Raw genomic sequence first — 15,847 nt, forward strand, 5'->3', positions numbered from 1 at the left:
GACAGAGACAGAGCATGAACAGGGAGGGTTAGAGAAAGGGAGACACAAGAACCTGAAGCAGGCTCCAGGTTCCAAGCTGTCAGCACAGAGCCCATCGCGGGACTCAAACTCACAGACTGTGAGATCATGACCTGAGCCAAACTCGGATGCTTAACCGACTGAGCCACCCAGGCGCCCCACTTGAAATATTTTTTTCCATCCTTTTACTTTAAACCCGTTCGTGTCTTTGGATATGCAGTAAGTCTTTGTAGACAGCATATAATAACTTAAGAATTTAATCCATTTACACATATTACTCTGATAAGGAAGGACTTCTGGCATTTTATTCTTTGTTTTCTTTAGGTCTTCTACTTTTTTTGTCCCCCTCTTCCTCCAATTACTGCCTTTTGTGTTTAGTTTAATTTTATGTAGTGAATGGTTTTGATTCCCTTTTCATTTCCTTTCGTGTTTATTTTTTATTTCTATTTTGTATATGTATTTTTTTTAGATGGTGTGGTTACCATGGGGATTACATTTAACATTCTAAATTTATAGCTATATAGTTTGAATTGGTACCAACTTCAAAAATCTGTTTCTGTACAGCTCCAATTCCCCCTTTATGTTGTTGCCGTCACACAAATTACATCTTTACACGTACCCATTATATGCCCAGTAACATACATAAATTTGTGATTAGTTTATACACTTGTTCTTTAAATCATGTAGGAGATAAAAAGCAGTTACAAACCAATAATACTGATTTTTATATTTACCCATATAGTTACCTTTATTGGCTTCAAGTTACTGTGTAGTATCCTTTCATTTCACTTCATTTTTCAGTTTAAAGGACTCTCTCTAGCATTTCCTGTGGAGCAGGTCTCATGGTAACACACTCTGTCAGCTTTTGTTTATCTAGAAGTGTCTTAATTTCTCCCTTGTTTTTGAAGCACAATTCTGTCAAATGTAGAATTCTTTGGCTTTCTCCCCCCTTTCAGTTCTTTAAATGTGTCATCCCAATGCCTTCTGGCCTTCATGGTTTCTAATGGGAAATTGGCTTGTATGTGATGAGTCACTTCTCCCTTGCTGCTTTCAAGATTCTCTATGTCTTTGGCTCTCAATAGTTTGATTATGTGACTAGATGTAGATCTGAATTTATCCTCCTTGGGATTCATTGAATATTTTTATGGGTAGATTCGTGTTTTACATTGAATTTGGGAGGTTTTCTGCTATTATTTCTTAAATTTTTTCTGTCCCTTTCTTTTCTGTTTCTTTGACTCCCGTAATACTTTTTGGATATGCTTGTTGGAATTCCATGGACTCCATTGGCTCTGTTACTTTTCACTCTTTCCTCTCCTCAGAGTACATAATTTGTGTTCCTGTCTTCAAGTTTGTTGGTCCTCTTGTTTGTTCACGTGTGCTATTGAGCCCCTCTAGTGCATTTTTCATTTTAGTTATTTTTCAACTAACTTTAGTTACTTTTCAACTCCAGAACTGCCTTTTTTTTTTTAATTAATTAATTTAAGTAATCTCTACACCTAGCTTAAGGCTCAAACTCACAACCCCAAGATCAAGAGTCACATGCTCCTCTCAACCAAGCCAACCAGACGCCTTCAACTCCAGAACCTCTGGTTGATTCTTTCTCTATTTGTTGTTGTTCTCATTTTGTTCTGCATTGCTTTCCTGATTTCCTTTAGTTGTTTGTCTTTTTTTTTTTTAGTTCTTTGTATTTAAGACAGTTGTTTGAAAGTCTTTGTCTACTATCTCTAGTAGCAGGGATAGTTTCTTGTCAGTTTACTTTGTCCCTTCAAATGGGCCATACTTCCCTGTTTATCTCCATTATTGGCTTATTACCTTTAAAGAAGTTTCTTAATGGGAAGACTTTATTTTATATGTACTTACATGTTTACCATTTCTAGTATCCTTCCTTTTGTGAAGATCTGAGTTACCATCTGGCATAATTTTCCTTCTACTTAAATGTAGTATTTTTTTTTAAATTTTTTTAATGTTTATTTATTTTTGAGAGAGACAGAGACAGAATGGGAGTGGGATAGGGGCAGAGAGAGAGGGAGACACAGAATCCAAAGCAGGCCCCAGGCTCCAGGCTCCGAGCTGTCAACACAGAGCCCGACGCAGGGCTCGAACCCATGAGCTGGGAGATCGTGACCTGAGCCGAAGTCAGACACTCAACCAGCTGAGCCACCCAGGCGCCTCTATTTATTTTCAATTGAGAGAGAGACAGAGTGTGAGTGGGGTAGAGGCAGAGAGAGAGGGAGACACAGAATCCGAAGCAGGCTCCAGGCCCTGAGCTGTCAGCATAGAGCCTGACATGGGGCTCGAACTCACAAACTGTGAGACTATGACACAAGCCCAAGTCGGACACTTAACCAACTGAGCCACCCAGGCACTCCAGCTATAGTATTTCTTCAATGCCTGTCTGCTAGAGACAAAGTCTCAGGTTTTGTTTGAAGAAGTCGATTCCTATTTCATTTTCATTTTTTGAAAGTGTTTTCATTGGGTATAGAATTCTAGTTTGACAGGTTTCCTTCAATACAATTTCGTATTTCATTATCTTCTGACTTGCATAGTTTCTTTTTTTTTTTTTTAAGTTAATTCATTTTGAAAGAGAGAGAGAGTGGGGGAGGGAGGGGCAGACAGCGAGGGGGAGAGAGAGGATCCTGAGCAGGCTGTACACTACCAGCATGGAGCCCGAGCCCGATGTGGGGCTTGAACCTGAGCTGAAACCAAGAGTCAGTTGCTTAACCACCTGAGCCACCCAGGCTCCCTGACTTGCATAGTTTCTGACAGGAAGTCAGGTCATTCTTATCTTTGGTCTTCTGCATGTAATGAGTCATTCTAGCTGTTTTTAAGCTGCCCCTATCCCACTCCCATTCTGTCTCTGTCTCTCTCAAAAATAAATAAACATTAAAAAAATTAAAAAAAAAATACTACATTTAAGTAGAAGGAAAATTATGCCAGATGGTAACTCAGATCTTCACAAAAGGAAGGATACTAGAAATGGTAAACATGTAAGTACATATAAAATAAAGTCTTCCCATTAAGAAACTTCTTTAAAGGTAATAAGCCAATAATGGAGATAAACAGGGAAGTATGGCCCATTTGAAGGGACAAAGTAAACTGACAAGAAACTATCCCTGCTACTAGAGATAGTAGACAAAGACTTTCAAACAACTGTCTTAAATACAAAGAACTAAAAAAAAAAAGACAAACAACTAAAGGAAATCAGGAAAGCAATGCAGAACAAAATGAGAACAACAACAAATAGAGAAAGAATCAACCAGAGGTTCTGGAATTTGACTATGATGTCCCTTAGTGTGATTTTCTTTGTTTTTACCATTCTTAAGGTTTATCATGATTTCTTGGGTTTATGGGATCAAGTTTGGAAATGTTTCACTCTTTGTTTCTTCATAGGTTTTTTGTCAACTTTCCTCACCCCCCACTTTATCCCCTGTGAATGCAGCTACAGATAAATTAGGCCATTTGATAAACATCGCATGAGCCACTGTGGCATCATTTTTGGTCTGTCTCGATTGATTTTTCTTCTTTCTGTGGGTGTGTCATGTTTTTCTGCTTCTTGGCATATCTACAAGTTTTTAATTGGATTTTTGATGTACTTTTTATTGTCTTTTTTTTTTTTTTTTTTTTTTTAAAGGATGTAGAGCCTTATAGGCAGTTGTTACATTCTGCCCACTTGATCAGTTGAAGTGTTGTTTGGAAGCTTTGTTAGTAGTCTTGTCTAGGGACTTTCCCCCCCTAAGTTTTATATATTTAAGTAATCTCTACACCCATCGTGGGGCTTGAACTCACGACCCCAAGATCAAGAGTCCTGCACTACTCTGATGGAGGCAGCCAGGCACCCCTCTAGGGATAGTTTGAGCTTACTCTTAAGGCATAGCCCTTTTTAGGGTTCACTGTATGCCCTGAGTGATCAGTGAGGAATCTCCATTCTGATTCATCAAATGCTTTCCAGCCCTGTGTGAGCTCTGGGAACTGTTGAGTTTACAGCTTCCCCGTTGCTCTTTGCCTGATTCATGAAGCTTCTTCACCTCACACCTGTACATCCTTAGTCTCTATCCCAGATTTAAAGGAACCCCAAGCAGATTTCCTGAGCTTTTTTTCCGTGTATTTTGCTCTTCTCTGGAACTCTGCTTCACAATTTCCAGCTGTCTTAATCTCCTTGATCTCTTTCCTCAACTAGTGAGATTGCTTTGCTCTTTGGTAACCGTCTTCCTGCTCAGTGGTCTAGAACGTGCCTCCAGGCAGAAAGCCAAGGAGATAAGTTAGGGCTCACCCTCTTGGGGATCACAGATTTTCAATGCCTTGTGTCCAATACCTGAAACAAGTTTACAGCAGGAGGATAAATCCAATCCCTGTTATTCCACCATGGCTGGAATGGAAGTGATAGCTATATTTGTAATGCCTAACAAAATAAGACAAAAAGGAATTATAAGGAATAATTAAAAAACAACAACAGGAACTGGTGTTCAGACAGACTGTTCTAAATGTATGTACCTCTAATAAAATTGTCATAAAATATATAAAGCAAAATAAAACTACAGGGTGAAATGGATACATTTACTGTTGATAAGTCAAGAAAAAAGTTAGTAAAGTAATAGAAGAGTTGAATAACAAGGTGAACAACTTGATTTAATGGATATATGGTTAATAGAATGCCATGCACAATTATTAAAGAATACAGATTTTTCTCAAGCACACAAGGGGCACTTACATAATTTGTATACATATTGAGCCGAAAAAGCAAATCTCGATATAGATGGTTCCTGACTTATTATTATTTTTTAATGTTTATTTATTTTTGAGAGACAGAACATGAGGAGGGGAGGGGCAGAGAGAGGGAGATACAGAATCCGAAGCAGGCTGAGCCCGGCGTGGGGCTCAAACACGTGAACCGTGAGATCACGACCTGAGGTGAAGTCGGATGCTTAACCGACTGAGCCACCCAGGCACCCCAATGGTTCTTGACTTATGATGGTTCAACTTACAATTTTTCAACTTTACTATGATATGAAAGCGGAAACACATTCAGTTGAAGCATTACTTTGAATTTTGATCTTTTCTCGGGCTGGTGACATATGGTACAATACTCATTCCCAATCCTGGCCAGCAGCAGTGAGTCACAGCTCCCAGTCAGCCACGTGATCACAAGGGTACACAATTGATAAACTTAAATCATTCCGTACCCATACAACCATTCCTTTTTTCACTTTCAGTGTAGTATTCAGTACGTTACATGAGATAGTGAATATGTTACTATAAAATAGGCTTTGTGCTGGATGATTTTGCTTGGCCAACTACAGGCTAAAAGAGTATTCTGAGCACATTTATGGTAGGCTAGGCTGAACTATGATATTCAGTAGGTTACGTGTATTAAATGTATTTTTAACTTAACCAGTATCATCTTAACAGTGGGTTTATCAGGACATAGCCCAATCATAACTCAAGGAAAATCAGTAAATTTAAAAGAATCCTTGAGACTCTGATCACGGTGTGATTAATTATATTAGAAATAAATAACAGAGGGGCGCCTGGGTAACTCAGTCGATTAAGCGTCTGACTTATGCTCAGGTCATGATCTCACGGTTCATGGGTTCAAGCCCCGTGTCAGGCTCTGTGCTGACAGCTCACAGCCTTGAGCCTGCTTCGGATTCTGTGTCTCCCTCTCTCTCTGCCCTTCCCCAACTCACGCTCTGTCTCAAAAATAAATTAACATTTAAAAAAACATAATAGTAATAAAAAGGAAATCAAACCAAAAAAGGGAGGGTGAGGGAAAGACTCACATGACCTCATTTCGTGAATATGGAATTTCAATACTGGTAACAGTAATTCTGATTTAAATCCCAATAGTATTTGTTTAAGGTTTGGCAAGCTCATACAGATTTTCTGAAACTCAAAAAAGAGCCAGCCCACTTCTCAAGGTTTATGATTGGAGGACCAGCTCTACCAAATGAAGAGATTTGTTAAAATTTTATTTAAAAACTGGGATATCGGAGGGATAGAGCATGCGACTGTTGATCTCAGGGTTAAGCTCGATCTCCATGTTGGTCTAGAGATTACTTTAAAATAAAATCTGTTGGGGCGGCTGGGTGGCTCAGTTGGTTAAGCATCTGACTTCAGCTCAGGTCATGATTTCATGGTTCATGAGTTCGAGCCCCACATCAGGCTCTGTGCTGACAGCTCAGAGCCTGGAGCCTGCTTCGGATTCTGTGTCTCCCTCTCTCTCTGCCCTGACCCCACTCACACTCTGTCTTCCTCTCTCAAAAATAAATAAATGTTTAAATAAATAAATAAAATAAAATCTGTTAAGGGCCTCCTGGGTGGCTCAGTCAAGCGTCCAACTCTTGATTTCAGCTCAAGTCATGATCTCGTGGTTCGTGAGTTCAAGCCCTGTGTCTGGCTCTGCGCTGACATTGTGGAGCCTGCTTGGGATTCTCTCTCCCTCTCTGCCCTTTCTCTGCTGATGCTCTCTCTCAAAATAAATAAATAAACTTTAATTTTAAAATATCTGTTTAGGGGCACCTGGGTGGCTCGGTCGGTTAAGCGTCCGACTTCAGCTCAGGTCACGATCTCGTGCTTTGTGGGTTCGAGCCCCGCATCAGGCTCTGTGCTGGCAGCTCAGAGCCTGGAGCCTACTTCAGATTCTGTGTCCCTCTCTCTCTGCCCTTCCCCCGTTCATGCTCTGTCTCTTTCTGTCTCAAAAATAAATAAACGTTAACAAAAAAATCTGTTTAAAAAAATGTGATTGAAGCAAGATAGAAATTGACCAATAGTAGAGATTCTAACACTAAACTTGGTCACAGAGGGTGATTTTCTTGACGATAGGAGTGGCATAGTAAATAAACCGTGCTAGGACAGTTGATTTTCCACATTGAAAAAAATGAAATTGAATCCCTATTTCATATATAGACATAGTTAAATTCCTAGATGAAACATTTGCATGTAAAAGTCAAACTTTAAAACCTCTAGAAGACATAGAGGCAGGCGCCTGGGTGGCTCTGTCATATGAGCGTTCCACCTTGAGCTCAGGTCATGATCTCAGCGGTTTGTGGGTTCGAGCCCTGCGTTGGACTCTTTGGGAGCCTGGAGCCTGCTTTGGATTCTGGGTCTTCCCCTCTCTCTGCCCCTCCCCCACTTATGCTCTGTCTCTCCGTGTCTCAAAAATAAATAAATTGGAAAAATAAAAATAATACCAAATAAATAAAATCTCTTGAAGACATAAGAAGCTATCTTTCTGACTTTGGGAGCATTAAAGGATTTATTAAATAACAAAAAGCTAAGAATAAAAGAACATTTTTAACTACATTATAATGAAAAACTTCTTGTTAACTCCATAAGATGAAAATCAAAAAAACTAAAAAGCTTCAAACTGCTGGAAGATATTTGAAGACACTTTATTTGTTTGTTTGTCATTTTGAAAGAGAGAGAGAGAAAACAAGTGGGGAGGGACAGAGAGAGAGGGAGACAGAATCCCAACCAGGCTCCACACTGTCAGCACAGAGCCTGATTCAGGACTTGAACTCGTGAACCGTTGAGATCAGGACTTGAGCCAAAACCAAGAGTCGGACGCCTAACTGACTGAGCCACCCAGGTGCCCTGCTGGAAGATATATGTAACACACATAACCAACAAGTGATTAACAACTAGAATATCTAAAGAGCTACAAATTAATAGGAAAGGGGCTAATAATTCAATAGAAAAATATTCAAAATACACAAATAGATTTTTTACAGAAGGAGAAACATAGCTAATAAACATGAAATCTTACCTCATTAGTAATCTGGGATATGCAAATCCTTATCTCAGTGAAAGACCTTACTATACAGAGTAGATTGGCAAAAGTGAAAATTCCAGGTAATAAGGTATAGATCAACAGAAGCCTGCTGTGTATTGCTAGGATAGTATAAATTGACATCACATAAAGATGTGGTTTATATATACAATGCAATACTGCTTGGCAGTGAGAAAGAATGAAATCCTGCCATTTGCAACATGTTTGGAACTGGAGGATGATATGCTAAGTGAAAGAAGTCAGTCAGAAAAAGATACATGTTTTCACTCATGTGGAACTGGAGAAACTTAACAGAAGACCATCGGGGGAGGGGAAGGGAAAAATAGTTTCAAACAGAGAGGGAGGCCAACCATAAGAGACTCTTAAATACAGAGAAAAACTGAGGGTTGATGGGGGGGCGGGTAGGGGAGAGGAGAAAATGGGTGATGGGTATTGAGGGCACTTGTTGGGACAAGCACTAGGTGTTGTATGTAAGTGATGAATCATGGGAGTCTACCCCCAAAACCAAGAGCACTGTATGTTAGCCAACTTGACAATAAATTATATTGAAAAATAAAGTGGCACCTGGGTGGCTCGGTTGAGTGTCCGACTTTGGTTCAGGTCATGATCTCACTGGTCTTGTATAGGGCTCTGCACTGACAGCTCAGAGTCTAGAGCTGATTCTGCCGCAGATTCTGTGTCTCCTTCTCTGCCCCTTCCCTGCTTGTGCTCTGTCTGTCTCTCAACACTAAGTAAACATTAAAAAATATATATATATATAAATATAAATTAAAATTTCTCTTAATGAAATGAAAAAAAATTTAAATGTTGGCATCACATGGAAGGCAACATGGTACTAGTTCGTCAAGTTTAACATTAACCTGCCTACAGCCCAGCAATTAATTCCTTAGAGTTCTCAAAGTGTGATCTGCACAATATTTCAGAGGACCTGGGAAGTGAAGATTAAAATGTTATCTGCCGATGACATGATATTATACATGGAAAATCCAATAGACTCCACCAGAAGTCTGCTAGAACTGATATATGAATTTAGCAAAGTTGCAGGATACAAAATCAATGTACAGAAATCAGTTGCATTCTTATACACTAATAATGAAGCAACAGAAAGACAAATAAAGAAACTGATCCCATTCACAATTGCACCAAGAAGCATAAAATACCTAGGAATAAATCTAACCAAAGATGTACAAGATCTGTATGCTGAAAACTATAGAAAGCTTATGAAGGAAATCGAAGAAGACATAAAGAAATGGAAAAACATTCCGTGCTCATGGATTGGAAGAATAAATATTGTCAAAATGTCAATACTACCCAAAGCTGTCTACACATTCAATGCAATCCCAATCAAAATTGCACCAGCATTCTTCTCAAAACTAGAACAAGCAATCCTAAAATTCATATGGAACCACAAAAGGCCCCGAATAGCCAAAGTAATTTTGAAGTAGAAGACCAAAGCAGGAGGCATCACAATCCCAGACTTTAGCCTCTACTACAAAGCTGTCATCATCAAGACAGCATGGTATTGGCACAAAAACAGACACATAGACCAATGGAATAGAATAGAAACCCCAGAACTAGACCCACAAACGTATGGCCAACTAATCTTTGACAAAGCAGGAAAGACTATCCAATGGAAAAAAGACAGTCTCTTTAACAAATGGTGCTGGGAAAACTGGACAGCAACATGCAGAAGATTGAAACTAGACCACTTTCTCACACCATTCACAAAAATAAACTCAAAATGGACAAAGGACCTGAATGTGAGACAGGAAACCATCAAAACCCTAGAGGAGAAAGCAGGAAAAGACCTCTCTGACCTCAGATGTAGCAATTTCTTACTTGACACATCCCCAAAGGCAAGGGAATTAAAAGCAAAAATGAACTACTGGGACCTTATGAAGATAAAAAGCTTCTGCACAACAAAGGAAACAACCAACAAAACTAAAAGGCAACCAATGGAATGGGAAAAGATATTTGCAAATGACATATCGGACAAAGGGTTAGTATCCAAAATCTATAAAGAGCTCACCAAACTCCACACCCGAAAAACAAATAATCCAGTGAAGAAATGGGCAGAAAACATGAATAGACACTTCTCTAAAGAAGACATCCAGATGGCCAACAGGCACATGAAAAGGTGCTCAACATCGCTCCTCATCAGGGAAATACAAATCAAAACCACACTCAGATATCACCTCACGCCAGTCAGAGTGGCCAAAATGAACAAATCAGGAGACTGTAGATGCTGGTGAGGATGTGGAGAAACAGGAACCCTCTTGCACTGTTGGTGGGAATGCAAATTGGTGCAGCCACTCTGGAAAACAGTGTGGAGATTCCTCAAAAAATTAAAAATAGACCTACCCTATGATCCAGCAATAGCACTGCTAGGAATTTACCCAAGGAATACAGGAGTACTGATGCATAGGGGCACTTGTACCCCAATGTTTATAGCAGCACTCTCAACAATAGCCAAATTATGGAAAGAGCCTAAATGTCCATCAACTGATGAATGGATAAAGAAATTGTGGTTTATATACACAATGGAGTACTACGTGGCAATGAGAAAGAATGAAATATGGCCCTTTGTAGCAACATGGATGGAACTGGAGAGTGTGATGCTAAGTGAAATAAGCCATACAGAGAAAGACAGATACCATATGGTTTCACTCTTATGTGGAGCCTGAGAAACTAACAGAAACCCATGGGGGAGGGAAAGGAAAAAAAAAAACAAACAGGTTAGAGTAGAAGAGAGCCAAAGCATAAGAGACTCTTAAAAACTGAGAACAAACTGAGGGTTGATGGGGGGTGGGAGGGAGGGGAGGATGGGTGATGGGTATTGAGGAGGGCACCTTTTGGGATGAGCACTGGGTGTTGTATGGAAACCAATTTGAAAATAAACTTCATATATTGAAAAAAAAGTAAAAAAATAAAATGTTATCTGCCGATTCAAAATAGATCAAAGACTTAATTGGTAGAAACTGAAACTATAAAATTCCTAGAAGAAAACATGGGAAATAAGACCTTGGTTCTTGGCAATGATTTTTTGGATATGACACCAAAAACACAACAAAAGCAGAAATAAACAAGTGGGACTACATTAAACAAGAAAGCTTGAACCAAAATGAAAAGGCAACCTATAAGATGGGAGAAAATATTTGCAAACCATGTATCTGATAAGGAGTTAGTATCCAAAATATATAAGGAGCCCATACAACTCAATAACAACAACAACAACAACAACAAAAAAAACCCCAAGTACTCCAATTAAAAATGGGCAAAGGACCTGAATAGACGTTTTTCCAGAGAAGACATAGAATCACCAACAGGTACATGAAAAAAGTGCTTAACATCACCAATCATCGGGGAAATGCAAATCAAAACCACAGTGAGATACCACCTCACACCTGTTACGATGGCTATTATGAAAATAGATTAATTAAATAACGAGCTAAGTGGCAAAGAAAGACAAATACAAATACATGTACATGTAGAATCTGAAAAGACCAAACTCTTAGAAACAGTAGATTGGTGGTTGCCATGGGTGGGGTTGGGGAAATGGATGAAGGTGGTCAACAGGTACAAACTTTGGTTGTAAAGTGAATAAGTGCTAGGGATCTAATGTATAGCTTGTGACTACAGTTAACAGCACTGTATTATATACTGTAAGGTTGCTAAGAGAAAAATAAAGGCTGCCTAGTATTCTGTTGGGGTGCCTGGATGACTCAGTCAGTTAAGCATCCAATTCTTTTTTTTTTTTTTTTAATTTTTTTTTTTCAACGTTTACTTATTTTTGGGACAGAGAGAGACAGAGCATGAACGGGGGAGGGGCAGAGAGAGAGGGAGACACAGAATCGGAAACAGGCTCCAGGGTCTGAGCCATCAGCCCAGAGCCTGACGCGGGGCTCGAACTCCCGGACCGGGAGATCGTGACCTGGCTGAAGTCGGACGCTTAACTGACTGCGCCACCCAGGCACCCCATAAGCATCCAATTCTTGATCTCAGGGTCACGAGTTCAAGCTTCACGTTAAGCTCTGTGCTGTGCATGAAGCCTACTTAGATAGGTAGACAGGTAGGTAGGTAGATAGAGCGAGTGCGTGCACGCGCATGCGTTCGTTGCTCCTTCGGTCAAGCATTTGACTCTTGATTTCAGCTCCAGTCATGATCTCCTCGTTCTTGAGATCTGAGCTGTCAGCCTGGAACCTGCATTGGATTCCCTCCCTCCCTCTCTGCCCCTCCTTTCCTCTCACTCTCTGGATAAATAAATAAATTTAAAAAAAAAAAAAAAAGGTTATAGATCACTTATATCTCTATAGCTGGAAAAAAGTTGTAAAGATGTTATTTGCTGTTTTTACTATTTTGACATTTGTACTGCAAAAGTAGTACAAAAGCAATGATGGGAAAAGTTCTGGTGTCTTAGCACAAATCAACACAGTGGCACCAAAGTGTACCAGTAGTCCGTATATTTGCCACTAGCTCACTCACTGTTGGGGAAAAAAATTGCTATGTCCTTGATGCAACAGGACAAATGCAACCTTTGAAAATGTGTCTGGAGGAAGATCGCCTGTGGTAATTAAGTTACTAGCTAAATTAGACGCTTTATAAATTGAAACTGTTTTTAAGGAAAAAAGAGACAAACCGGAAAACACACAACTTAGACAACAAACTTATGGTTACCAAAAAGGAAGTGATGGCAGGGGAATGGGTCAAATAGGTGAAAGGGACTAAGAGCACACTTACCTTGATGAGCACTAACTAGTGTATACAGTTGTTGAATCACTATATTGTACGCTGATATAACACTGTAATTAATAGAACACTACTTGTTAACTGTCCGAGAATTTTTTTTTTAATTGCCGCTATTTTCACGTGACCGAATGACAGACTATTATTCAGACTTAGATATTGGGCAGATATTTTCTCAACATGCATGCCATTCAGGATAGCATTTTCCTTTTGCCTGGAGTTGGGGTGGGGCTGGAGGAGCCTGTGATAGAATGAGAGCCCACAAGTAGATTCAGGCATATTGGTAATGTTCTAGTTTAGATTTGGTGGTGGGTTTACAGATGTTCATTGTATTGTTTTGCTTGGTAACATTATATTTCATCTCTTTGTTTTTATCAAATATTACAGAATAAATTAAAAAAAATTTTTAATTTGAAAGATAGATGGTGGACGTTAAAGATAACAGTATCTCACTGAATTAGATGTTTTCAAGTTTATTGAGCAAGTCAAGTTTTCTCTGTTGTCATAGAGGGATCATAACTTGTGACCATTTACCATATGGCCTAGCATCGTTCTAATACTTCACAGTAGTATTAACCTATTTAATCCCTCCCACAACTCTCTGAAGTAGGAATAGTTATGTCCATGTTTTAAAGATGAGATGTCAGGTGTTAAATTATTGAGATTATCAGCCCTCCTCGAGGAGCTTCAGTCCCCCTGAGTAGGGGGGGTTGGGAGGCCGGGTGGAACCGAAGCCCAGTGAAAAGGAAATGCTGTCCTCTTAAGAGCCTTTATATTTGTATCTTCTCTTTTTCTAGAGACCATGGCGAGCCCAGGGAAAGACAATTATCGAATGAAGAGCTATAAGAACAATGCCCTAAACCCTGAGGAAATGAGACGAAGAAGAGAGGAAGAGGGCATTCAGCTCCGGAAGCAGAAACGGGAACAACAAGTAGGTTAACCTGAATATGCTCAAACATACTGTTCCGGGAAATGATCCAGCTGCCATGGTTGGGCTGCTCCTTGCATTTATTCTTCTTTTCCCCTTGGGAAAACAGCTTAGCTCTGGGGCCACTCATCCAGCTTTCTTTATTGTAGAGAAGTGTTGGAAGCTTCGAAGAAAAGAACCAGTCCCTTACTCCTTTTCCACAATTTAGAACAACGTAGACATCATGTATGTCTTCTGTATAACATTCTAGTTCTAGCCCCTTGTTGCCTTCTCTCTTCTTCACCCCTATAGTCAGCATTAGGCCTGGTGCCTTAAGAGGTTCATCAGCTATTCTGGACTGCCTTACTTCTATGTCTTCAGTCCATTCTCTGGAAGTCTCCCTAGGACTGAGACTGTATGAATGCCTTATCAGCTATGCTCCACCACACACCACCAACAGTTTGGTGCCTTGCCCCGGTGTAGATGCTGTCACCTAACCTGCTTGTGCCCACCCTCTTGCTTTACTGTTACTCCTTTCCTTCAAAGCCTTTTATATCCATCACCTTTTTTTTTTTTTTTAATTTTTTTTTTTTTCAACGTTTTTATTTATTTTTGGGACAGAGAGAGACAGAGCATGAACGGGGGAGGGGCAGAGAGAGAGAGGGAGACACAGAATCGGAAACAGGCTCCAGGCTCTGAGCCATCAGCCCAGAGCCTGACGCGGGGCTCGAACTCACGGACCGTGAGATCGTGACCTGGCTGAAGTCGGACGCTTAACCGACTGCGCCACCCAGGTGCCCCTATCCATCACCTTTTATACAAAGGGCACAGAAATCTTTAAATGGTCTCTTAGGGGCACCTGGCTGGCTGGCTCAGTCGGTAGACCATATGACTCTTGATCTCAGAGTCATGAGTTCAAGCCCTGCTTTGGGCATAGAGCTTACTTTAAAAAAAAAGAGAATGTTCTCTAAAAAACTTCAAACAATTAGATATAAAACAGTCAAGTGCTTAGATATCTTTCCATGTCCATATATTAAGCTTGGCATTGTCTCAACTATCCTAGCATTTCCTTGGCAATTATTGACATAATTTAACATTGGATCATTCTTTGTTTTCTTTATTACAGTGAGTAGTTTTACCACTATATCTTTTCTTCACTTTCAGCTTTTTAAACGGAGAAATGTGGAGCTGATTAATGAAGAAGCCGCCATGTTTGACAGTCTCCTCATGGACTCCTATGTGAGCTCTACCACTGGGGTAAGGCCCTTACATGTGCTTCAGGCAGGCCTGGGAAGTACCAACGTGTACAGAACAGGCAGTTCACATCATCTAGTGGCTTTGGCAACAACCATGCTAAGCTCTTTCTTCCATGGGCCCTTTTGTAGCTGGTTGGCTTAAAGAATCAGTAGGGTTACATCTGTGATGGAGACACCTGAGAAAACATTTTAAGGGAAGCCCTTATTTGCCTCAGGTTAGGAATCATTCAAATATCCCAACTTGAAGCAGCCATGAATTAAACAAACACCTTCTCCTGAGCCTGCTGTTATGCCATCCTCTTGCCCTCAAGTCTTTAACAAGCAGGATGCCAAACAGGGGTGTGTGCTCATATCTAGCTCTAGTGTTGGTTTGCCAAGTCTTAAATCTGTCTTATGTTCTAGGAGAGCGTGATCACACGAGAGATGGTGGAGATGCTCTTTTCTGATGATTCTGACCTACAGTTAGCAACCACACAGAAATTCCGGAAACTGCTCTCCAAAGGTACAAATCCTGGTCTTCCCCAGGGAGGCCCTACGTGATTTAACCTTATGTTTCCTTTCACTGGCCTCATTTGCTGTTCCCCTTCACTCGTTCTACTCTGGTCATACTGCTTTGGTGTTCCATGGACCAGCCAGGCACATTCTTAACTTTGTTCCCTCTGCCTGATATCCTCTGGTTGCAGATACCTGTGACGACTCCCCACTTCCATGATCATATTCTAGGTTCTCAACAAGCCTACCCTGATGCCCTGTATAAAAAAGCAGATCCCTTTCACTCTCAGCATTCTTAATCTTACCCTGCCCTACCTCTTTTTTTTTTCCCCCATTACACTTATTAATATAATAGAAAGTCTCTCCTCATTAGGACATAAGCTCTGTAAGGGCAGAGACATTTGACTTTGTTCACTGTAGTGTTCTCGGTACCTAGAACTGGCACATAGTTTGTACTCAATAAAGATGTGATGTATGATAGGAAAAATACTTCTTGTCTCAGTAAATGAAGCAGTCCCGCCGAGAAAAGAATGCTCTTCTTAGAAGGGAAATATTTAGACTAGGGTTGCCCATTTCTTGGGCTTTCTTTTCCTTAATTACTTGCTTGCTTAGTTTCAGGAAGCCAAAGGCAGGTATACCTAAATT

At 40.2% G+C, this 15,847-nt stretch overlaps 1 protein-coding gene across 2 annotated transcripts in view; it reads left to right on the plus strand.

Annotated features, from left to right (window-relative positions):
• Positions 1–15,847, plus strand: part of KPNA6 (karyopherin subunit alpha 6) — a 64,916-nt gene that overhangs the window by 35,140 nt on the left and 13,929 nt on the right. For both annotated transcript variants that reach the window (XM_045476501.1, XM_045476499.1), the window contains exons 2-4: positions 13,345–13,478; positions 14,619–14,711; positions 15,113–15,212. In XM_045476501.1, coding sequence (XP_045332457.1) covers positions 13,345–13,478; positions 14,619–14,711; positions 15,113–15,212 — 327 coding nt within the window. The remainder of the gene's footprint in view (positions 1–13,344; positions 13,479–14,618; positions 14,712–15,112; positions 15,213–15,847) is intronic.

Source organism: Leopardus geoffroyi, chromosome C1 (assembly GCF_018350155.1).
Source record: "Leopardus geoffroyi isolate Oge1 chromosome C1, O.geoffroyi_Oge1_pat1.0, whole genome shotgun sequence".
NCBI classification, from domain to species: Eukaryota; Metazoa; Chordata; class Mammalia; order Carnivora; family Felidae; genus Leopardus; species Leopardus geoffroyi.